Genomic DNA, 26451 nt, shown 5'->3' on the forward strand with positions numbered 1-26451 from the left:
CATAATGCATATTCTACTGTGCGAGCTCAATAGCACAGCTCATTCATTAGTGAAAAAGTAAAAGAGAAGCAGAGGATTCATTGCATTTCGCATTCATTAGCAAAATGGGGAGGAATAAATTAAAATCTCCCTTGATTAGGTTGCAAGTTATTATTACATTGTCAAATCTACAACGCAATGAGCAAATCAATGGCATCTTAATGTGAGACTCGGGTTACCTTAGAACATGACCGTTTCCATTAAATTTTTCATTTTGTTCAAGATTTGGCCACAGGGTTTACACAAGATGTGAACTCAAAATCCTACCAAATCTATTGGGAGAAGCAAAACAATGTTGATACTTGACTAAAATATACGATATAAAAAACACCAATGGGTTGGATTATTTGTTAGCTTAGTGTCTTAAAAACCTCCTATGTTTTTCTTGGTCTCCAGCTCACCATTGATGTTCCTCCTTTGTGTAGTTAGCAACCATGAGATTTTGATAATAAATATCTGTAAAAAATATATGCATTGTGATCAAGGAATCATAGTTGAATTTGAAAAAAAAAAAGGAACTCATATAGGAATGCAAAAAGGAACTATGAATAATATTATCTCACTAAACTCAAAGCTGTAGTAGAAGATTGGTTTCAGCGATGGCAGACTTCCCACAATTGCCACTCAATCCCCAACTTCTTCAGCTCAACAAGCCCACGCTCAACTGCAGAATTGGAAATGTGGAAGGATTAGTCAGGAATTCTCAAAAATGATGTAAAACTCTCACTTAGTTCATGGCAATCAAATTAACACCCTTTGCCTCACTTATTTCTTTTGGCAATTAGGAACAGTGCCCCATCTTTTTAACTCCGCAGTATGTTATCAAATGGACCACAACTACACGAACGAGGTTGAGCAACCAGAATGAAAACCCCACTGTGTCTAGACCAAACTGGATAGTTTAAATAGCATACATAGGTGAACGAATTCCACCGGTCTCTACTCTTTTTATTCTTTGATTCATAATTTTCCTGATGCACTTAAAGCAGAACAATGGCCCTGTCGATTGTACCAATCACTTGACTGTGCCAGGTCTTCAGGACCCATGATGTATGGCCCTGCCGATTGTGTTAAAAGCAAGCATTTATTATGTGCAGACTCTGTTAAGGCAAGCATTTATTCATGTGCAGGCTCCAGAAACATTACACCTAACATTTAAGCCTGTGCGCTAATGACCAACTTATCTTGCATTGTAATAATTAACAAGAGATGCAAGTGAATAGTTTCCTATGGAAATTTTCTAATTAAACATTATTCAATGTTAAGTCTTACATGTCTGTGTTGCCAGACGAAGAAAGAAAAAAATAAGTTATATGGCACACGGATTACCTTCAACTGCATCATGTGATGTAGGAGAGTGGTTGCTTTGCTCAATCCAAAATTGCAGCCTTTCATCTGCAATATCTTCTTCCAAACCGTGATTCTTTGCTCTCCTCCAGAAATATGTCAACCAAGCCTAATTTACAAAAGTATCTAAAGTGAACCAGAAGTTAAGAACCTATTTTGGATTTGTCCATATTTAAAAATTAATGAGTTGTAAAAACTGCATGTATAAAACACGTGATCCCCATCAAAAACAAGATTAAAAAAAACACAATTTGTTATAGGGATCACTATAAGAAAATTGGTAATATAATTCTCGCCCAAGAAATGAAAGATGTAAAAGCTGATCAAGGTTAGTTTATTGATCTTATGGTATATGACTCGTTGCCCAAGAAATGAAAGATGTAAAAGCTGATCAAGGTGTGAGTTTATTTATCTAAAGATAAATCTATCAAATAAGCTGGTTGCATTAATTTGTTCCTGTCCAGACCCAATAGAAACTTTCAATAAGTCATCAGTAAAGCAAATCTTGCTTCTGAACATAGACGTTCATTGAGCATTTCCTGCCCAGACTACCATGAACAAAATCTTAGTGCTACAATAGTCGAATAAACATCTGAAACTTACCCTAGAGCACTAAAAAAATGGAATACAAATCCCATCTCAACAGAACTCTTGAACGAAAAAGGATGCACCTGAGTTTTCTCAAGGTGAACATAGTACCTTGAGATATTAAAGAAATCACTAAATTGATATCTCACTGGACAGGATTTAGTCCTCCATAGGGCAGATTATTACAATGAGCTTGTAACGAACTCAAATCAAACACCCATCATAAGTTTTTGAACAAAGAAAATCAATAAACCATATTGATTATCCAAAATATAACAGACAGCAGGAAAAAAAAAGATGTTTTTTATATCAACCAGCCTAAATTTTCTGTAGCATCATAGGAACATCACATTTTCTGGAAAAGGAGATTATAGTGGACAAGAAATACAGATGAAAGTGATTGAAAATTTAAAGTTTATCAGACTGCAACCAAAACCACTATGATCTTACTGGAAACTGATGGAATTTTTGCACAGAAAAAAAATTGAACCAAGTGAACACAAAAGTCACTAGAAGTAAAATCCACAAGTATACCTGCTTAAAATCCACATCTTCAGATTCTTCTTGATTCAATTCTGAAATGAAGAGTATAATGACTTCAATTTGAATGATAATAGTATATATGCCACTGAAAGTACAATAGACCATCTGAGTGATAAAATGGCATAATTACAAGGAAAAGAAACACAGACATAAAGAAAGAATTCGATTGAACTATTTTTATGAGCTTCATTTTTGTCCTTTTTTCTCTGCAGTCAAATGTGTAATAAAGAAGGAATACTGACCAAATGCTTCGACAGGATTTTGACCTTCAGGCAGAATCAGTGTACCTGTAAGAAAATACTTCTGTTAACCAGAAAGATAAATCTAGTAAAGCAGCATGATTGAAGAAATTGATGGTTCAGTTTTTCTTTTTAGTTATCATCAAAAGAACAAAGAAAGGATTATAATTAAGATAGTCTATATTTGCAAAACAAGGTTTAAAATTTTGAGCCTTCCTGGAGTTCTAGTCTTTGACTGGAATAATAGTTTGGATCAAGGTTTAAAATTTCGACCCGTGCCGAGGTTTCGGTCCGAGACCGGAACGATACGGTTTCGGTATCGTATCATGCCGTGCCGATACGGTTTCGGTAATTTTATTTAAACATTAAATCAGTAAAAAATATAAAATAATTAAAATATATATATAAGAATATAAATTTGATTTAATAGAATTTTTTAAATATAATATAATTATGGTTTATATAATTATAAAAAAAAAATTTATATAAGAATATAAATTTGATTTAATATAATTATGGTCTTAAGTCGCCTGATTTGATAAATTCGATAATATAATCAGTGTTGTTAGCTTCAAAAAGTGCAAATCGGATCATTCTGTGTTTGTATGACAGAGCACGAATGTGATTATTATTCTTAGGGGGCGTTTGGTTTAGGGGAATAAGAGTGGGGAATGAGAATAACAATCATTGATTGTCATTGTTAATGTTTGGATTACATGAATGGAAATACAAATAAGGGAATGAAACCTTATAATTGGGTAATGACTCATTCTCATGTCCCCCTTTAATGAGTCATTACTCTATTTTCAACAATCAAAATATTCCTTTATTCTAAAAATACTCTTGACCTAAAACTAAAATTTTCCCTCTTAATATCAAATATCAAAATATATTTATTTAATTTTTCTTTCATATCACTTTCTCTCTCCTTATTTTATCACACTTTCTCTCTCCTCAATCTCTTCCATCACACTCTCTTCCCTCTTTTTTTTTTCTTATCGCACTTTCTTTCTCATCATACTTTCTCTCCCCTCAATCTCTCCCATCATACTCTCTTTTCTCTTTTTTTCTTATCGCACTCTCTCTCATCATGTTTTCTCTCTCCCCAATCTCTCTCCCTTTTTTTTCTTAACACACTTTCTCTCTCACCATGCTTTCTCTCTCATCATACTTTCTCTCTCATCAATCTCTTCCATCACACTCGCTTCCTCTTTTTTCTCACCACACTTTCTCTCTCCTCATTCTTTCCCATCACACTCTCTCTTCTCATTTTTTCTCATTACACTTTCTCTCTCTTCATCGTCTCCTATCATATATTCTCTCTCATCTTCTCTCATCATGCTCTCTTCCATTACACTCTCTTTCCTCATTTTCTCTCATCACACTTTCCCTCTCTTCATTCTTTCCCATCACACTTTCTCTCTCATCATATTTTTCTCTCATATCTAATTTTTTCTCTTATTTTCTTTTAAGGGTAAAAAAGAAAATTGTGATTTATTCCAATAGAAAATATTCAACTAACCAAACATTGCTTTTAAGAATGATATTCATACTCATACTCATTCTCATTCCACAATACTATGATTCCCATTCCGATTCCTATTCCTAAGAAAGAACCAAATGCCCCTTATTGTTTATGTTGATGACATCCTAATATCCAACAGTAATATAGGTGGGATAGAAGAAACTAAGAAGTATTTACATAAACACTTTGTGATGAGGGATATGAGACATCCTATATATGTCTTAGGAATTGAAATTGCTCACAATAAATCTGGAGTTTCATTATGCCAACGGAAGTATGCTAAAGATACTCAAAGAAATTGGATTTCTCGGAACAAAGCCAGATGATACTGGAGAGTTCTTTTTGGATAAGGCAAAATATAGACATCTACTTACCAGTAACGAGATTTGACATCTCGTTTAATGGATAAACCGAAGCAAGTTCATGGGATGCTGCTATTAGGATTCTTAAGTATATTAAGAAATCTCCAGGAAAAGGGTTGTCATTTAAGAGAAATGGGCACTAAAGATTGAAGCTTATTCTGATACTAACTATGTTGGATCTAAGACCGACAGACAGTCTACTTCTGAGTATTGCATTTATGTAGGGGAAATCTAGTAACATGGAAAAGTAAGTAACAAACTATTGTTGCTAGGTTGATTGCCGAAACAGAGTACAGAGCCATGGCTCACCCTGTAACAGAGATGTATGACTGAAGAATTTTCTTGAAGAATTAGAATTCACCTACAATGAACCACTATAATGTACTGTGATAACCAAGCAACTATTCACATTGCAAGTAATCCAGTTTTTCCTGAGAGGACTAAGCATATTGAGGTTAACTGTCACTTTATTCATGGGTGTGTAATGAGTCTGAAAATTGTCACTTCATTCACATAATCATTCAACTAAGTTTTCAATGTCTTCACTAAAGCATTAGGATGAAAATGATTTTCAAAACTTTGTGGCAAGCTGAATATATTGACATATATGCTCCAACTTGAGAGGGTCCCTTAATTGTAGGGATCATGTTTGATTTATATTAACTTGATTATAAAGATTAGATTGATTGTAATTAATGATTGACAGACATATCATAATTATAGGATCCTCTTTCCCTCCTTATGTATATAAATACCTACATGTAAGCAGATTATTTTTGTGGAAAATAAATTATCTCTTTCTCTTTTACACATATATTGATTAATATATTTAGTGTATTTACCATGAAAGATTATTGTTACAACAAGAACAACAACCAAGCCTTTATCTCACTAAGTGAGCAAAAGATTATTGTTACAACCATAAATATTTTTATAATTGCCAATTACATTGTGGAAAGAATTTCAAGGATTCATAGTTTTTGAACAAATAGTAGAGTTTGATTATAAAATTAATTTTTGTTTTAATCTTTTGCATTAGTTGACAAGTAAAATGGGTCTAAGCACATTTATGACTACTTCGGATTTATAGCATCATGTTGTCAAATATGTCAATGTCAAAGTTTTATGGTGCCATTTTATACTTAGCTAATAAACAAAAGCAATGGAAATGGGAACAATTAGTTATATAATATAGTTAAAGTATGCATTACCACATTTAGCGCTTGCTCGTCGTTCTTGAGCCATTATAAACAGGATCGCTTCCTCTACCTTCAAAGGAACAATGAAATAAATAAACTGGGAATCACAAAATAGGGATTATAAGATGACAGCCCGTAGCATTCAGATAGCTACAAAGCATACGATTTTGCAGATTTTGTTTCTCTAAAGCAAACGTCACAATTATATATTCAATGTAAATTTTTCTGTAAAGGTACCATAGAGTGAGCTTCAGGTGCAAAAGTTCTATAAACTCTAGATCACATATACCAACTCCTGCATGCTTTATTGTTATTTCTTTAACCAAGGTTTCAATTTATATTACTTAGCTATGAGGTTGATAAAAAAACCTTCAGAGAAGTCAGTTCACGCAAGCCTTTTTCAACCAAGAGCATGCTCTCAATAGTTCCTTCTCCAGAAAGATCACTTGCATTCCATGAAACCTCCTTATCCTCTTGATCACTTTTATCTGTTGAATATATAAGAGGAAATAAAAATAAAGAGAGTGAAAAGTTGTTCAACAACATTGAGTCAGTAGTGCAGAACCAAGAGATTTGACCTGATGAATACCCATCCTTGGCCTCCCTTGCCTTTTGTCCAGCAGATAACACAACTTCAAGTGGAAGAGGAGAGAAGGATGACCAAAATTCGAACTTGCTTTCCGCAATATCAGCATATATGCCTTGAAAGAAGTATCTGTTATTTTTTTTCAGCCAATAGATATGGACTTGCTTGGAAAATTGTCCACATCTAAGGATAGTTTTAAAGATGCAATCAATGTTTGAAACCCAGATCGATCTGTCAGTTCAACTGTCCAGGAAATGAAAGCAAAACTGGTCTAATTCCATTAATGGAGAAAATGGGACTGAACCATATTTAGGCCTGGTTCAAGTGAAAAATGTCAAGAATTCACGGGGCCACAAATTCACTGCCAGCCTGATTTTGAAAACATCAGGTGCAACTAGTCTTTTGAAAATTGCCTAGCTTCTTATTTCAGGTTCGAACCTGAGTTAGACATTTAATGTAATCTTAATTTTCTTTTATGAATTTCATTTGAGAAGTCACTGTAACAGAATTATTAATAGTTTCTGTGTGAGGTCGATCCAAATTCGATAAGGTATTAAAACCTATTTATTTTAAAGGAGTTCACTTTATTATAGTGGTCTAGGTAAAGAGTCAAAGCAGAAAGCAGGTCTACAGAAGTCAAACTGATATACAGAGGATGGTTATATAATATATTTTTATTTCTACAGAAATGATATTCATCAAACAAGTTTAATCACTATTAATTCCCACAACAACTTTACCCTCTCTTTATGAAGATTCAAGTTCTTTTCTCTAAATGAATCCAAGGAGATTTGCCTCCTCTTGGACTAATTAATCTTGGATCCAATCTTTAGTGTTTCCAACCTTGGTTTCAGACGTTGCAATGCCATGCCAACAAGCAACTTGGGCCCCAAGTTAGCAAGGAAAAGGAGTAATGCATTAATTTAGTCATGAGTATATTGGGAAAAGAGCTCTAATTTTCATTAATACCCCCACCAATAAGACCCTCTTTATCAAAAAGTTCCAGCTGAGACTCCTTTTTCATGAACTTCCAAAAATACTCTAGAATATTCATCACAATACATCTTTGATGATCAGACAATCAATTGATTGCCGGAGTTGATCAAAGCACCATTTACTGATGAATAAATAATTATTTTTGATATAACAATCAAAGTTTATGGGTGGGATTCAAATCCAGAACCTCTACATTAATAAAAACACCCTAGCCACCAAGTCAGTTGGGGATAGAATATAAGGAAAATATCAAAAGAGCGCCCCTAATTATCAATTATCAGAATTGTCAAAAAGTGCCCTTTGATTTTAAAAAGTCAAAAGGGCATCCCACCATAGTTTTCGTATAAAAAATATTCTCATTCAAGCATTATTGTAGCAGCCGCGAAGTAGCTATTACAACGTGTAAAAAAAATCCATCAAAAAATCTATATAGTACTTTTATAAAAAAAATTCTTTATCAACTTCGTCAAAATTGCTTAAATTTAATCAACATTATTTCAAAATAATCAAAATCATCGTAATATTGTTCTAGAATCCATTAACTAGATGCTACAACAATGTTAGCAGCAATTAGCCGGCGACTATAACAGTTGCAATAGCCACTAAGTCTATATTCAAAGTCATACATTCAAATCATGATTTTGAGCAACACAAATATTCATTGGATTCTATTTTATTTATAGGCTTCATTATAGCTCAATAACCTTTTTTTAAAATTATTTTCACACTCAAGAAATACATAACCGTATTTTGCTCAAATCATGGTTATGTGCAATAAAAATTATTGCTGTCTTTTATTTTTTTTTGTTGTGGCATAATTATGCCTTAATAAGGACATTTTTATTTTTTTAATTTTTTTTACACTTTTGAAGTGTTATAGCATTTTTTTTAATCAAAATATGATTCTATGCCATACTAGTATTCTTTGTCTTTCAATTTTATTTATAAGTATTGAGACACTTTCCAAATTTTGGAATTTTACTATAACACGAGAGGTTGTATTTTGACTTGGTAGTATAATTTTTACACTATCCCTAGTCAAAGATTGTACATAAGTGTCTTATCATTTGGAATTTATAATGATACTTGTTCCTGCCTGAAATCGCTGGAGGATGAGCCACCAATGAGGTGTCCCTGATGTTGACAAAGTCACCGATCAGCAAGAAGAGGAATGAGCCGTCCAAGATGTTCACCGATCCTGAGAAGGAGAAAAAGAGAGAAGGAAAGAGGATTAGAATGGATGTCGGGGGTGCTCCAACTCAGCCACTTCGACGCTCAAATCAATCTCCGGTGGAGGAGAAAATGGAGAGGATGAGAAGTCGATGATTAATTGAGAGTGTGCATGTGCTTGTCTACTTCAACACTTAAGTCATTCTGCCTCTCGCACGCGCAAGCACATATACACTCAATTAATCATGTGTTGCTCATCTTCTCTATTTTCTCCCTCACCAGAGATTGACTTGAGCGTCAAAGTGGCTGAGCCAGGCCACACCCTTGGCCTCCATTCTAACCCTCCTTCCTTCTCTCTCTTTTTCTCCTTCTCAGACTAGTGGACATCTTGGATGTCTCATTCCTCTTCTTGGTGATCGATGACTTCGTCAACATCAGGGACAACTCACCGGTGGCTCATCCTCTAGTGATCTCAGGCAGGGACAATACTCATACATGGGAATAAATTCAATATATATTTTGTAGCTTACCAACATTATGCTTTGATCAAAATATAATTTTGAGTCATAAAAGTTTTTAATGACTTTCATTTTGTATTTGCATAATTTCAACTTAATAATGATATTTCTAATGTTTTTTTACACTCTGAAGTGTAAAATTAAATTTTGGCAAAAATATAGTTCGGTGTCATAGAGGTATTTATTTACTTCCATTTTTTGTATGTAAGCATCCCTATGCTTCTCTAATGACACTACTATCATTTTGGATACAAATGCTAAAACAACTAAGTAGCTCGCAATTGGCACAACCTACCAGACTCATGCCCTATGTTAACCACCTTGGCCATCCTCAAATATTATATGACAATGAAAATGACATTGAATGTTATGCAATAATCTAAAGATTTAGTGAGGTTGCTAGTAGACATACTTTAATGAAAATTTAGATGTATAAAAATACATAGGAAAGTAACAACAAAGGTGTAAGAGAAACATCTCGAATACCTTTAACCCATGAGTAAGACACATTGAATATTGTAACATTGGTAGGAGAAGTTGGAAGTGTAAGAATAGAGAGAGTAGATATGTTACAAAAGAAGTACTCAGAGGGCCAAAATTTAAAACAATCTAAAAGTATTGAGTAAACAAGGAGTAGATGTATCATTATAGGCCATAGAGGATTGAAATGAAAAACTAACAACAACTTAATTGCAATAAGTGAGAATGCAACTTTGTGGAGTTGCAATAGCGGAGCTAGATTCAAAGTATGTGCTAATGGGCCCTCTTGAGATGTTGAATTTGATCTAGGTATATAAGTCAATGAAAGGATGACTAGGTAGGTAATTATGGAGATAGTAACAAACATCCTTGATATGCCCAAGTTTCCTACGGTAGGAAAACTTAAGTCTAATAGCCTTTCCTAAGTCACTTATCCCCTAGAGGATAATTGAACAACCAATGTAGATTTTTCTACTGAGCATTATAGGATGGAACATCCATATGTACACATCCGATAAAGGCAAAATGGATGACCTCATGAAACATATGTTTTCTCTAGCTCTTATTCAAGATGAGCAACTTAAAGGAACTTTGCATAAGCTTAACATAAGTTTAAGATATGGAGTGATATAAAAGATTCCACAAATATCGTAATCAACTAGTGTGGGGCATTATCTTAGACAAAGAGATATGCAAATCTCTAGCCTATGTTTGAGTCTTGTAGCGGGAGAAGCGGTTAAAGATGCTTATAAGGCTAGAATCGATGGACTGCCAGAAAAGAGCAAGTAATTGCACATTAAATTGACTCCCTTGAGGATCTAGTGGACTATGAAATCTGGATATCCTAGTAGTGAGGTACTCTAGTTGAGCTTGATTCAGTAACCAATTTTGAATAGCTGTAACTATGAAGCATAACTATTCCAATTTAATTTCTCTACAGCAATCGTCATAGAGTTAGTGAAACTAGAATGATCAGTGGTGAGAAACATTGAGGAAATAATCAAAGAGACAATGAAATTATAAATTAAAGGTAGCTCATGATGAATGACCTGAAAACACAAAATGGGCAAAAAAAAATTGTTGTTTGAAGGAAAATAAACAAAATCTTCTTCCTAAACTTCTGCTGTCTTAGAACAACAGAGGTAGATCCACTAGAGCAATTGGGTTAGTTGGGTGTATCCAGTTGGGTTGTCAAATCTAGTTAAGATTTAAGAAGCAGTGTTAGAAAAAGAAAGCAACGCCTAGTCATCAAATTCAATTAATCAACAACATCAAAGGAAGAAAAAAGTGGCGAAAGGAGGCTGCATCAAAATAATTTAATCAGAAGATGATTGATGTCAGAGGTGTCTGGTTGAGCTGATTGATTTCTTCGAGATCATTTTCCAAACCCAAAGGCTATGGACTGGTTGACAAATAGGGAGGTGGCACTTATTTACTCCAGATCATACAGTAGCAGTAGGGAGGTGACATCGGGCTCATGCTAGTCACAACATACGTGAAGGACTGGAGGCTCCTGTGGTGTTGCGTGAGGAAGAACAAGAAGAATATCATGACCTAGGGGAGAAGATGTCACCGATGTTCAATCACAAAGAGGGAAGGTCAAGGAAAATTATAGGTAGAGTAACAAGAGGCATGGATGACTTCGCTCTAATACCATGGAAGTGGAAAAATTATTAGGGTTAATTTCCCTTTACCTATGTTTATTGTTCATAACTATAGAATTGCAAATGAATCCATAGTGCTAAATGATATTTACATTTAGGTCTAGGTCTATCACAGTTAGCAATAATAATTTTGACCATAGCTGAAGAGTAACATTATTAAGATAAAATTCCATTGTCATACTTGTCTGATGGCAAACAAAGCATAAATCTACATTATTGCTTAGTCTATGTAAAATTTTGCAACACCTTAGTATGAATCATATTTGTTTTAAAATTACCAAGGAATGCACACAGTTATAACTCTATTCTAGTTGTTAGACCCTATTACTGGCACACAGTTATAACTCTATTCTAGTTGTTAGACCCTATTACTGGACTTTTTTATACGTTTTCTAACTTGCATCAACAGGAAATAACCTTGGTAGGTTATCTCAAGCAGAACCATTCCTTAAACTTTATGTTCTCACATGACAATGTAATACTTTTGACACTTGGATCAATAATCTAATGTTTGATTCTCATACCAGTGTACAAAATGTAGACTTTTTAGCTAGCTCTTCTGAAATGACACATTGCATGGTAAAGCCATACAGGTAAAAATATTTTCAGTTTAATTTGTTGAGCCCTGATGATAAGAAAGCTCCTATGTAGTCTGGTTAAACTAGATGTCGGTTATTTAGAATCATATAAGTCATCTTGCTTATGAATACCTTATGTTAACATTTTATTTTATCTTAGATTAAGCTATGAAAGTTAATGAATATTAACGAAAATTATAGTAAGAGGATATTATCAAAGGTAAATTACAGTCTGAAAAAGATCATATGGAAAATGAATTACCATAATTAACACATAGTTGCCAGTATCGGGCAAGCCAACACCTCTTGAGAACAACTTCCTCCTATTAAAATACATTAAAAAATGGAAAATGTGTTGTCAGAATGAAAACTTATAGGATTTCAAGAATAAACACATAACACAAACCATTAGTTCTTGTGATAATATCATCTTATGGGCCATTGTCTTAAGAGATTTAAGTTCTGATTCTGCCTCCTGAAGTTGCTCGGATGCCGATGCTGCCTCATCCCTTGCGATCTAAAAAGATATTTTATTAAATATAGTTTAACAAATTGGATCAAAGAGGGAAATCACATACACAGCCAATTATTACCTTTGCTTCAGCTCTTAGCGTAGAAATCTCTTTTGTGGCATTGCCCGTTTGTGAGGCAGCTTTCATAGCTGCCTGCAAAAGTCTAGATTTTAGTACTAAGAATAATATAATAACAAAAACAAATATCTTGTCACCTCCAACTATTTTGGGTTGGACGTAGATCTTACCTCACCATTAAATTTATGCATCATTATCATCCAACCGAACTTGTCCCAACTATTTGTGGGTAGCTACAAGAATCTTAACTCTACATTGAGTTCTATGTAAAATTATATCACTAGTGATTTATATTAATAAAATTATGTTTAGTAAATAGACTAATCTCTTTTTGGTCTCTTCAATCTCATACAACTTCCATTCTATTATATTCAACTCCTCTAATTATAAAATTTATTGGTTGTCTTTAATTATGTCCATTCCAACTTAATCTGTATTCTCATTATATCATATAGTAGAGCCACAACTACTCAAGATAGTTCATTTGATTTCATCTCCTCTCTAGATCTACTATCATAGCTTTCATTGAGTATACCTATTTTCTTCGGCTCTAAACAGCGACAGATGTCTCATCTCAATTAAATGTTCTCTATTGTTATGGAAGCCCTATATTTATGACATTCCACTAGGTCTTCTACATAGATATTTGAATCAGACCTACCTTCATATCTTCTAAGCTTCATACTCTTTTTTTTAAGATGGTTTAAGTGACTCTTACATCTAGAGTGGACACAAGCTATGATCGAGTAGATTCAAGTCTCATATTTTATTAAGGAGCATACTTGTTACATATACATAACTACTCAAGAGATTGATTTATTCATCTCCTTTGGCTCTAACTCTACTATCATATTTTTTTAGGATTATTATGTTTTCTTCGACACTATGCTACAATAGATGTCTCTGGAATTATGTCTACTAGATCTATGATAGATTTCACTAAGTCTTCTACTTCAATGCTTGACTTGATTCTATTGCACTAGCACCTATTCTGTAGAGATGGCAATATCCCCCAAATCCAATATCTGACCCGAATGGAGGAGAGTATGGAGGGAATTTGTAGACCCGATTAAATAATCGGATATTCGGTATGGGTATTTTCAAGTTTGAATATGGAGACAGATGTGGTAAAATCCTATCCATCACACACACACACACACACTTCCCGCCACGGAAAAAAAATTAGTTTGTCTCTTGACTCGGTCACCAGCATGTATCTCAGCTTCTTTTCTATGAGAAATCCTCACCTGATCAAAGGAGCATAGGGAATACAAGAATTTAAGAATTTAATAAATATTCATAAATTATTTGAAATTATTTATTTATTTTTTTTAAAAAAAAGAATTGCAGGTAGTAATAGGATGATGGGTAGAGTATGGATACCCGATCTTCCGACGGGTATGGGAATGGGGCTGAAAGTTAAATATCGGATGGGTATGGAGATGAGTATGGAGATGGGTACGGAGGATATGAAATCCAACCCAAATCCTATCCATTATCATCCATACTATTCTGCCTTCATTTTTTCATAGCTTCATACTTTATTTTTAAATTTTTTTTAATGATATTCTCATATCTAGAGTGGAGAAAAGCTATAATCCAGGAGATGCAAACTTTATATTTTAATACTAAATGGGAAACATTACCTCTTACTTCTAGTGAGTCCACAACAAGTTATAAATAAGGACTTATAGTGGATACATCACTGCCTAGGAATGTGGATCATCTAAAATCTTGATGGGTGGCTAAGAGGAACACCTAATCCTATAGAGTGGATTACCTGAATACCTATCCTATAGCTAAGATTGATTCAATCTCTCTCTTCCTTGCATTAGCAATCATTTTCACTTGCCTCAATTTCATCAGTTGAGTTTCAAGAATCTCTTCCTTACATAACTTTATAAAAGAAATATACATGAAGAAACCTTCAAAGTTTGTTGCTCAAGAGAGGGCAAAATGATCCGACATACAAACTGAAGAAGTCCGTGTATACATGATTTGGTAAATTAATAGTATTCACCTTTAATTTAAAATATTGTTTTAAATTATTCAGAAATGCATTTACCTTGTTATTAGGACTCACCTTTATTAAGGAAGTAATTCATCACCTGATATCATCATAATGGGTGATGACTCTCTAATGAGTAATGACTATGAAGCTGAAAGTCAACATATTCTCACTCAAAGATTTAGGTGAAAATATTTTCTCAACATAAAGGTAAGTCACTAAGGAGGAGATAAGAATGGGAGGGAGGTGGACAAAAGAAAGACGGCAAGGGAATTTATGTGATGGAGAAGAAGGCATTAAGGGATGTGACAAACCTATGCTCTAATCGAGCAAAGCACGTTGCCAAAGAAGCATGTAGAGGTCGTTAATGGCAAAGTAGAGAGGGAGAAAATATAGTTGGTCAAAGAAGCAACGGATGGAGGTGCCACTAGCGGTGTTGTCTCAACAAAAGAGATGCTAGAATAAAGAGCCCTAGACTTCTTGTCATCAATGGTGTTGACAAGGTAGATAAAGGGTCAGAAGACAACGTTATGGTAATGGGCAAAAGTGCCTATTCAATTGGTCCACAATCTACTACTATGACAAGGCTTGGAGGAGATGAAGCAGTTGCTTCAACTACTCCTGGCAAGGCCACTAGTCAATCTAGTGTAGGTGAGGCTACTTGTGCATCTCTCCTAGTGCAGGTGAGACTAGATGCACAGTCCTCGTAGCCAACCATCAATGATTTTGCTCTCTCACTCAATTTTCTTAACCTCAACGTCCTAGTGGTTCATCCTCAATTAATATAATGACATTGGTGAGGATAAGGCAAATCTGATGGCCCAAAAGCTTTGGCACCTATGAGGTCATATAGTGACAACTACTACCATAGCTAATGAGAAGATAGCGATGGTGTTCTGGAGATAAAGACCAAGTGTAGGCATGAGGTAAAAATGTAGCTTCATCACTCATTAGGAAACTAGAGTTTGTATTAGATGGTGAGTGGAAAGATGTTGCAAGTACTTGTAAGTGGAATATATTGCAAGCGCTGATGACTAATGAGAGTAATAGGAGATCGATAAATGACAGAATGAGAGCACTGCAAATCGTTAAAATCTGAAACCTCCCCTATTTACTTTTCTAAAAACCTAACCTTAATAGTGGCTCCAATACCATGTTAAGTGGGAAAGAAAATATTGTGTTGGTTGTTTTACTATTGGAGTATAAATAGTGTTTATATTGGACTTAACACATACCACCCCTAAAACTAAAACACTCTTTGTGAGACTAAACTCCTAACACCTATAACTATTAAATCTTACAAACTCCAAATAGTGACAAACAAATCTATGTGCCCTAAATTTATCATAATTTTCAATCTCCAAAGTTACATTTACTATAAAATGCTAATTAATTTTTCTTTAATCTTTTCTTAGTTACTTTATCATCGACAAGAATTGTCCACGATACTCAATTATCTTACTCTTTATTCTCAATTTCTAGATTACTAAAAATTGTCCATATATGTTAAACTTTACTATATTGACCATTTTTTCTCAGTATTGACTACTTTATACTTATTCAAATTTCACTTTTGCACAATTGTGTCAATATCCATGTTGTCTTTCAACTAATATCAATTTGCACTTCCTTATACCACCACCTACTTTCTCTATATCTTATGCATGAATCTATAAACTTTCTAAGAATTGACCTTCTCATATTCTTATTTTCTTTATCATTAAATCCATATGATATTCATTTTTCAACAAATATCAATTTGCACTTCCTTATACGACCACCTACTCTCCCTATATCTTATGTTTGTATCATTAAACCCTCCAAAAATTAAATTCTTCATATTCTTATTTTCTTTATCATCAAATCCATATGGCATTAATTATCAATCTCTTTATTTAAAACTATCCTTTCTATGTTCCACTTTTGAAAGTCTTACATTATGATCAATAAATTCCATCATCAAATTCTAGTAAAACTAAAAATAATTATTTTCTTCATACATTTCTAAAACATATAATGATATTTGTTAAACATTTCTAGTATACAGCTCCACATTTTGCATGTATTTATATCTACCTTCCTAGCACTTCAGATGCAGTACTAATGGAGTAATATTATCATTACTTGTATGCCTTTAAGTTTATGGTAAATAAAATTAAAATCATTGTAAACTTTGCATCTGATTGTTGCACCTTTTCAAAGTTCCCAATTCATTATTATTTCACAAAAATACAGAAACATAGACAGAATAAAACGAGGAGCTACTTTTTTATGACATAATAACTAGATTGTTCATCTGCTGGCTAGCTGATGTATGCAAGCAAATGCAATTTTTTTTTACCTCTTATCAATGAATCCCAAACAATCATGCTTTCTCTATGTAGATGTAATGGATTGATTGGGGCTAACATTAATTTTTTGGTTATAAAGATAAGATTTCAGTCATTACCACTTCAGTCCTCTTCTATTAACCTTTTTATATATGTTGTTTGCTTCACCTTTGGTGTACAATTTAACTTTCCATATTTTCACACTGAAGTTCTCATAATACTTGAAAAATCAGTGATTATAACTCTGAGCATGACCATCACCAGAACACCTTGCCAGAAACTGATACAAATACCTCCAAAATAACAAATAGGATGTAGAATATATAATAAAAATACCTCTCTTTTTTGCAAGGCCTCTTGTTTTCTGAAAATAAAAAAGATAATCCAGTTACAAAAGCTACAAAATCATTAATTAAATGCATCCAAAAATTGCTTGCCTGGCAAAGAGGCGAGATTCCACAGATAGACCCTCACCAACAGAAGCTACCTGAGATGTGCCAAAAAATTTATCCATGCTTTATTGTTTGTTCTGACATAAATATAACCACTAAAAGGAACATGGAAACCACTTTTTTCAATCACTCAAAAACCATATATCAAATGCATCATTTCAAGAGTTTAAGTTTCTCTTGGTAACCATGTATATATATCTCCATTTCAATTTTTAAGAATGTGAATTAAACATAAATGATAAGAGTATTAGATCCTGTTCTGCAAAAGGTGAAATGAGTATTATATCCTGTGCTTCCATGGCAAGTGAGTACACAGCTGTGCTTGTGAGCAAAGTGCATAAAAAGGCCACATTCATTATTGTGATCACTAGGTCATAATTTTCTAAACTATTTGAGCTCAACCACATGAGTGTTATCCTTCCATTGAGCTCTATGCAATAATATAGGATTGGTAATATTCAAATCTACACATGACTAATGTTTCTTTGATCTCCTCAACTGCTTACACATTCCGGTCCAATTGATTTAACTCTTCCAACTATAAAATCTATGGGTTGCGTTTGAACATGTTCATGATCTCAACTTATTTTCTCACTTTATCCTACACTCTCAAGTATTAACACTGTTTTATCCTTTCTAATAACTCTACACCCTCATCTTAGTATCCTCATTTCCACTGCTTTAATTTTTTTTGAACATGTAGATCATAATAGATTAATTTGAACCCCAACTTAATCTATATACTTTGAGGCACTCACAAATTTGATACAAAAGCCTCCACACTCAGCAAAGAAATCCAATAAAACAACTAGATCAAATACAATCTAAAGGGAACATAATTTTTCTTTTTTTCTTACAAATACAAACAAAATTGAAATGTTCCATTGCCACACCACAAGTGGGCCTCCATGGCCACATGAGTCACATGATATCCATGTGATAATCTCTTCAGAACTTTCTGAACGAAAATCAATAGTCCAACAAGAATACTATTTACAAGATCACACAATAAATACTTCCATAACTACAACTTGAAAAACTACATATCATAATGAAAGTTCGCAAAGAAAACATAACTACATAAATAACTAGTAATAATAGTGATGACACACACAAAAGAAACATGAACAACAAAATATACATAAAATCCTAATAGAACTAAATATAGTAGAACCTAAAGAAAATTGAAATCCTCAAAAAGAACATGAAGTGTCTTTAAAGAAATCTCATTGTAGTAAGATCAGACCTCAACCAAAGAATCCTAAATACCCTCTTCTTGTGGCCTTGGAAATTGAGCATGCAAGCATCATCAAGTGAACATGCAATTAATATGAAAACATAAAATAAAAAAAGCTAAGAGCATGCATTGTTATAAATTGTAAATCATGCCACGTGTGACCATGGTAATGAAGTTGCATGACTGAATCCATCTATCAATGCTATCTTCTACATTTTCCTCTTTTGTGATGCATATGTTCCAAGATGTTTCTAACTACCAAAGTTAGTTTGGGCTTGCTGCATCCAACACATCACACTCGTCAATGTGGCCAACGTACAAGGAATAAAATTTCTATAATTGCTAATAGTCTAAGAAGTGTGTTGCACCACCACACGAATATAGCACAAGAAAACATGACGGTAGGCATTGGCAAGTACAAGGACAACATGCACACTACAAATAATCTTGTACTTAGGATATTTGGGTTCTTTCTCAATTCAAAAAGGGTACGAGTGTTATCATCCTCCATCAAAGTTTTATGTGTCAGCGGATGTTACTTTCAATGAGCAAATGCCTTACTTCACCACACCTTATCTTCAAGTGAAAATTCCATAATAGAAAATAAATGTGGGTATTTCATGCTCAACCTGTCAATACTTCCAATGTCTAAGTCAGTATATAAATCCATGTCAAAACTTATGTTTGAATCTATGCATTAAATCCCAACTCTATCATTGAGAATGAGAGGGTTAACAAGACATACTTGAAGAAGAAGATGATTGCCCTGAACTAATAAAAATCCAAGAATCCAACCTAAATCTTGAGAATGAGTTTTGATATCAAGAATGCATTTTTACATAGAAAACTTTAGGAAAAAGATTATACGGAGGTCCCACTAGGATATGGAAATAATTTAGAAGCTCATATTGTATGAAAGTCTTATATAGACTTAAGTAATCACCACGGGCATGATTTTGCAAGAGATATGATTGTAATGAGGTATAGATAAAGCCAAGGGGATCATACATTGTTTATTAAACAACCTTATTCAAGATTGTCACAACACTCTTAGTATATGTCAGAAATGATGTGACTCACTCTAAGCAGGACATCTTTGTCTCTCAACAAAAATATATTATAGATCTCCTTAAAGAAACAAACAAGACGGCATGCAAGGTAGCAAGTATTCCAATAGACTCAAATCTCAAATTTAAAATGGTAGATAAAGATGCATCAATGGCCATAGTTGATAAAGAAATGTATCAATATTTGGTAGAAAAAATTATTTATTTGTCTTATACACAACTGACATAGCATACACAGTTAGTTTGATTAGACTATGTATAACTCAAAAGAAACTCATTTGCAAGTAACTCCTTAGTATTATAGTATCAAGAGGAAACCATATTCTATTTAAAAGACATAGAGCAGCCAGAAATAACATATGGTAGTGCAGTCTAATGCAGAGATGATATTCCGAGCAATGGCTCATGGTGTGTGTAAATTACTTTGGTTAAAGATCATCTTAGAAGACTTGAAGATTAAGCGGGATGGTCCAATGAGACTTTATTGTGATATAAGTCTGCGATTAGCATAGCTCTCAATCTATGCAACATGATTCAAGCAAAACACATTGAAATTGGCACTCAGTGTTTCAAAGTAATGTCCCCAAGCTGTGAATGATGAACATCGATTCACCAACTTGAGGGGGAGTGTGACGTGATTTTGTAACCATATATTGGCTAAAAATATTCCTTAAATTATGGGATATGATAGCATAACTAGTGTTTTTAAAAGTCTATGTAGTTTTGTTTAGAAAAATTTGATAAGAGTTTTTATTAGAGAAGTCTATAATTATTTATAAAGAATAAGTTGTATTATCAATGTATAAAAAGGGTTAGGATCCCATATATAGGAAATGATACTCTAAATCATATAACTAATGAAATATATGATCAACCACATTTATTGAATTTGAAAACAAAAAGTATAGAAGAAATGTTTTGATCTTGATGTGCTACTATTATAAAAAGATTTAATTTTTCAAATAGTAAGTGGAGGTACTATTTATGTGTTCATCTTGATGCATAGTTCATAGTTATTTAAGGCACGAGACACCCAAAAGCGCATAGGTACTATGGGGCCTGAGGCGCACGATGCAAGGTGAGGCGCATGGCTAACTGAAGTAAGGAGCTCTAAGTATAATTTTTTACAATTCAAACATATATAGAGAATTTCTGCCAGAATATTTCACTAACAAATCCATAGTCCATAAAATATTAAACAATAATATAAATATAAAATTCATAGCAAATAAATACATTATATGCATAATTCAAATTAAAGAAGAAAAAAACTTCAAATATCTAAATCATCAAAATCTTCATCATCTTCCTCAATCATATCATTACATTTGTTTTAGATTTGTATAGTTGAATCTTCATCAATTTCCTCAAGACCGATTTCTTCCTCTTCCTCAATAAGTTGAATTGTAGAAGCTCTTTTCTTAGTTCCTTTTGATGTAGTTGTCCTTACTTCTTTTGAAGAAGATGAAACTCGAGATTTGATATTGTAGGCATCTCCACCTACTCTAGAAGCTCGTGCAACTTCACTCCAAGTTACATTGTCATCATCAAATACTAAATTATTTACTGTTATCATTCAATCCCCCCTTCAACCATTCATTACCATCGTCTATCTAATCCAAAGAAATAAGATGACAGTGTCATGCATATCATATCGACACCTCAAAGCCCTATTATACTTGATAAATATTAAATCATTTAGTCTTTTTTGCTTCAACATGTTTCTTCTTTTGGAATGAAGCTTCACACAAAACAAAAAAATATTTAAAATTTATTTTTTATAATAATTTTATTTAATATTTCCTTAAATATTTATACTTTCATGTTCAAAGTCACTCTAGTTTCATTCACAAGCAGATAAATAAGTGTCACGTGCATGCTCTGTAATTAATTAAAAAGGTAATTAAAGGTATGGGTTGGGCTTTAAAAAGTTTTTTTTTGGCATGCAGGTCTCACTCAATGAGGCAAGAAAAATTGAACCTCAAGTGCGCTTGTCACCTCTCATAAAATGCACGCTTAAGGCGACCAAGAGCAAGAGGTTCGTCAGGCTACACCTTGCTCCTAGGCGTAGCTAGACGAGCACCTTTAATAACTATAGCATAGTTGATTATGAATAAAGAGATCATCGTGTGACTGTGTGGAACATGCCATACTAATGGCCAGGTAAACCCATTTGAGGCTTGCCAATTTAATGGAATCAAAGCGTGAGAGCAGATTCTATTTTGTTCTAGTTTGAAGAAAAAAAAGCCTTTCCTATGGATTTTAAAAGATCAAATTATTTTAGCCAGATGCTTTGATAATGAATCTGAAATTTCCTTCTCAGTGCTTATGATTTTGCTAAATGTTGCAGAGTTTTAGTGAATATACTACAATTCCACGTTGGTTTTGATATATCAACATATTTAGAGAGTCTCATAGCATAGGAAGTGTTGGAATTGAAATTATTAGATTTCCATTTCTAATTAAATCTTTTATATTGTTTTCCAACTCAAGATATGAAGCATGAGAGTGAGACCATCATAAGCCCAACTTATGGTGGTCTGGCACCACCATCACTCGTGGTCATGAAGACATTACAAATCAAGGTCATAGAGTTGGTAGCACTAGATGTAGTGGAGTGACTACTTGGTGAGGTGTATGTAAAACTAGAACTGTTGCACGAAGCAAAGTTCTAGTTGTTGGTTTGTCTAAGGTGCCAATTGAGGCCAAATAATTTTCTAATCTCTTTCCAATTACTGAGATTGCTTCAACAGTTGCAATAGATTTGTATAAAGCAGACTAAAGATGATCAATTTTGTAGATTCATGGTATTAGTGAGAAAGTTGTGGTCTTTTACGGGAGAGCTTGAAAGTTGCGATCTTTTATGGAAGAGCTGGATACAAACTAAAGGAACATAACTGGCATGACAATGTGGATGGAGTTTTTGATGTGTTGGGTTATCTAGGGTATGATAAGGTTTGTTTTGCCACATACTTTTTTCAGGAGATGGTGTCGGTGTTCATCAATTTTATTTTTCCCGACAAATTTTATTTTTCAGGATGTGATTCTAGGAAGCAGAAGAATAAAGGGAAAGACAACCTTAGCTCAACGTAACTTGAACTTGAATTGTCAACAGTGTAGTAATATATAGGTTTACAAAGCTTCTTTTTATGAAGGACTCACTTGCTAAGTGCATTTTGTCTCTCAACTTGTGCAAAAAAGGAAAAGTAATTTGTCTTCTTAACAAATTAGCTAAGATCCTAAGTAGTTCATATGTTTAATTTTTTCATAAACATCCATTTGAAATGAAACTGAGCTTCCTTTTAAAAAAAAAAAAAGAAAGGTATTAAAGACAAACAACCAACTCAATTAAAAGTCATCAACTTTTTGCTTCTAAATCTGATTCAAAGTCTACAATTCCACTTGCATAGGTATAACCAGATTTATACTATTTCATTACCAAAAAAGGAACGTGACAGAGGTGATGCTAAAATGAACCTTATTTGCCAATAAGAAAAAAAAAACAATCCAATTCAACTAAATCAAGTTCATGGTTGAGCTGTTATGGGGAATAATCAAATATATATCTTGGTTTAAACATAAAGCAAGATTAACAGCCAATATCACGTCAATAGAGGGGCCACCTTTGCTGTTTCAAATGGAAATCAGAGATATTTCCATAAATTGAACCCAAGCTATTTTTGCAGGGATGAACATCTTAATAAAATATTAATCAAACAAGTCTCTTATATTTTATCAATTCAACTAATATAAGGCATGTGTTTCTTTTGAAAAAATGGAACAAGTTCCCTCTAGGCTTAAGGCAAATGGCATTGTTGAAAATCCAAGGCATATCTAAAAACAGATTGTCAGATGTTACAGATGACACACAAAACTAAAAATCTAAAATATCAAGATAAAATCTGTCAACAAAAAATAAGAACCTGTTTCTCAACTTGTCCAGCTTTTGACTCTGCTTCATCGTATATATCTTCTGCAAGCTGAAGATGGGAATACAAAAATCAGCATGAGGAAAACGAATAAAAAAAACTGAGAATATTAATCACACCAAACAAATCATCATTGTCTATTAGTGTTAGTCGTAACTATTTGGGGTCATCCAGTCACACAAAACACCAGATCCAAAAAAATACCAAAGATTGTGTTATTCTCTCACCTTTTCAGTATTATTCTCACTTTCATCCTGTAGACTCTCAATCTGAGACCAAAAAGAAGATGAATTAAATTGGAAATATATATATTAAATTACAAAAAAAAAAACACATTGATGATACATTATTTTTTTTATTAATAGATAAACTTTGTTGGAAGTTCTACAGATTTACCCCAAGAGTTTGATACATGCATCTAAAAATTAATAATTCTGAAGATGGTTACCTCATCTTGGGATTTGGATGATGATTGAGCACTGCTTGGCTGTCTCATACTTAGATGACCCAAGTCAATAGACATCCTAAACACAAACATAGGCCAAGAATCAGATTGACTCAAAAGCTATGCAACAACCAAAAGTAATATCAATCTAAACATATGATGCATAGGTCGATATATTTAGATGTCTTAGATAATGGTCCAAACTTCAAATTCAACGAAAAGAAAATGAAAATGGCTGTAAAACTATTCTACTTACACAATAAGAAAAACATTGCATACATATCTTAATGTATAATGTATGTGGCTTCCTGGTTTTCACTTACAAGAATTTGTGGCGATTTGGAATTTTTGTACAAAATTTAGGTTAGATTTAATTTTCTTGATTCCAAATAGAAATGAAGCAAGAGAAGATATTTACTATTTTATAATTTAGACTATGAGCATATATATATATATAAAATTTCTTTTTATCAAGGATCGGGCATATATATTGAAAATAAGAATTGTAGTTATCTGGTTCAAGCTGGTTTGAACCAAATAAAGCTTGGTTCGGTTCCATAGCTTTTCTAAGGGATTCAGATCAGTTCCCGCTATGTAAAAACCACAAAGATAAACTCCGTTTGTTTGGTTTAGTTCCATTTGAACAGAATGTAAATCCATATCAATAAGGGTGGAAATTCAATGTTATCTAAATAGATGATAGTTAATCAAGAGAATGAAGTGAATCCAAAGAGTGATGAATTGAGAAAATTTCAATGTCAATTGAAAATAAATTAGACACTCATAGTGTCCAAAGTTTCATCGTATATCATGTTGACAAATGTAGCAAATTGATGAATTGTTCTAACATTCGTAACAGAAAAATCAGTAAATCCCATAAAATCCAATATTCAGCAATGATTGGATAGTTTTAATTGTTTATCTTTGTTGTTTGCAATCCATAATCAACAAAGCAATTAACCATAATAATAACATGGAGGAATATAATAAGTAGCAAGTTAAAAGTTAACATATAAAAAGAAGCAAACTTTGCATAATCAAACGTTACACTTTGTCTCTTCGAACAGAAAGTGAAGCTGCCTCTGATCTTTGACTGTTACTGAGAGAGTCGGATGATGCCGCTGAAGTAAGAGGTCTCTGTGATGACCTAATGGATGGGATAATTGTAACTGGCTTTGAACCCACAGCCAATCGACCGACAGGCGTAGGACGAACAGGAGTTTGGTCGGCGAGGTAGCGACTTATCTAAAACGAACCAGAAGTGCAATCATTTCTCAATTTCTCACAAATCATTCCCTCGTGATGGAAATTACCAAGTAGACTTCAGATCACAAGTAAAAAAGATGCATTGTAATGACTAACGGTTGATATGATTAGACATTGTACGAAATATTTTAACGAAACAGAGACAATAGCGCGAAATGTACTGCAGGAGACGGGGACCGGGCTGCGCGGCGAGGGGTGGAGAGTTCGATAGGAGGGCCAGAGAGGAGGTCGTCCTCCTCGTCCTCTTCCTCATCATCGTCCGCGTGCTGGTGCGCCATGACGCGGGCGAGACGCTGGGCGGCGGCACGAGCGGCGTTGTTCTGCGCGCGGCGGAAGGTGCCAACACCTGCGGAGCCTGAGCGGACATGACGTTGCTGCTGGTTGAGTTGGCTAGGGTAGACGGGCGACATGGACGTCGGCGACGTCCTTTCTCCGGAGGGGCTCGAGATGCTCTGCTGGCGCCCGTACGCGGGGCTCCCCGCCGCCCTGTAGCGCTCCATCTCGATCGCCTCCGGCAATCTCTAGGGTTTCACCTCACTCCGGCTCCTGGATTGAAAGGGTCGTGGGAGGGAGGGAGAGGTGTGCGGTGGGCGTGGAGAGAGCGCAACGGTTGCAACGAAAGAGACGGGGCGATGATGGTTCGTTCCTTGACGCGAGAGTAGAACAAAAAGATAGGAAAACGAAAGGTACTCAACGGGTAGGATCTCGAGTCGTCCTCCTACTCAAACTAGCTCCCCTTAACGGTCCCGTATTAAGTTTGAGCGTGGGCCCCGCTAAACCAAAGTTGGTATATTAGTTTGCGCGAGAGTCGTCCCGTGTCTCTGCTCACAATCGATTATGTTCGTGAAGACAGTCATCTTGTCCCGGACAATCATGACAATTGTATAATGATTAATATTACATGATATTTTTTATACAGTAAAAAATCGGCCTACGAATTGGGTCATTTAAATCCGCCTTTGATTTAGATATCCATCATTCATAAAATCGTGTTCCCTTTGGATCTCTTCCCTCGAATGGATCTAGTGGTTAGCACATAAAATATTATCATCGTAAGATCTGGGGTTCGAATCTTGGCAAAGCTGAGTAAATGTCTCCCTTATGTGTTAGTCACTATTCCAAAAATTAGTAGCCGCCCGTGATTTACCTCCTCCGTGTTGGCCTTGAGACAGGTTGGCGAGGGCGCTGGGGGCGAGCCCTGGGACAGGTTGATGGGGGCTTTTGCCATCGTGTTCCCTTCGGATCTAATCTTCTAGGATGGATTTAGTGGCTAGCACATGAGATGTTATCACC

At 34.3% G+C, this 26451-nt stretch overlaps 1 protein-coding gene across 3 annotated transcripts; it reads right to left on the minus strand.

Moving 5' to 3' along the window:
• Positions 1-132: 132 nt before the first annotated feature.
• On the minus strand, positions 133-25860 carry LOC121985892 (coiled-coil domain-containing protein SCD2-like). 3 transcript variants are annotated; one of them, XM_042539602.1, is made up of 18 exons: positions 25320-25860; positions 24941-25137; positions 23896-23971; positions 23675-23716; positions 23442-23498; positions 17200-17249; positions 17099-17126; positions 12428-12499; positions 12241-12351; positions 12097-12157; positions 6421-6543; positions 6212-6330; positions 5855-5912; positions 2760-2804; positions 2509-2549; positions 1369-1495; positions 607-703; positions 133-495 (listed from the first exon to the last, which is right to left on the minus strand). In XM_042539602.1, the coding sequence occupies exons 1-17, from the start codon at positions 25656-25658 to the stop codon at positions 633-635; spliced, it is 1617 nt and encodes a 538-aa protein (XP_042395536.1). In that variant the 5' UTR covers positions 25659-25860; the 3' UTR covers positions 133-495; positions 607-632. The 3 variants fall into 3 exon arrangements, with proteins under 3 accessions (XP_042395536.1, XP_042395537.1, XP_042395538.1); XM_042539603.1 differs by having other exon boundaries at positions 603-703; XM_042539604.1 differs by lacking the exons at positions 133-495; positions 607-703 and having other exon boundaries at positions 1397-1512.
• Between the last annotated feature and the right edge of the window lie 591 nt (positions 25861-26451).

Source organism: Zingiber officinale, chromosome 5B, assembly GCF_018446385.1.
Source record: "Zingiber officinale cultivar Zhangliang chromosome 5B, Zo_v1.1, whole genome shotgun sequence".
NCBI lineage: Eukaryota > Viridiplantae > Streptophyta > Magnoliopsida > Zingiberales > Zingiberaceae > Zingiber > Zingiber officinale.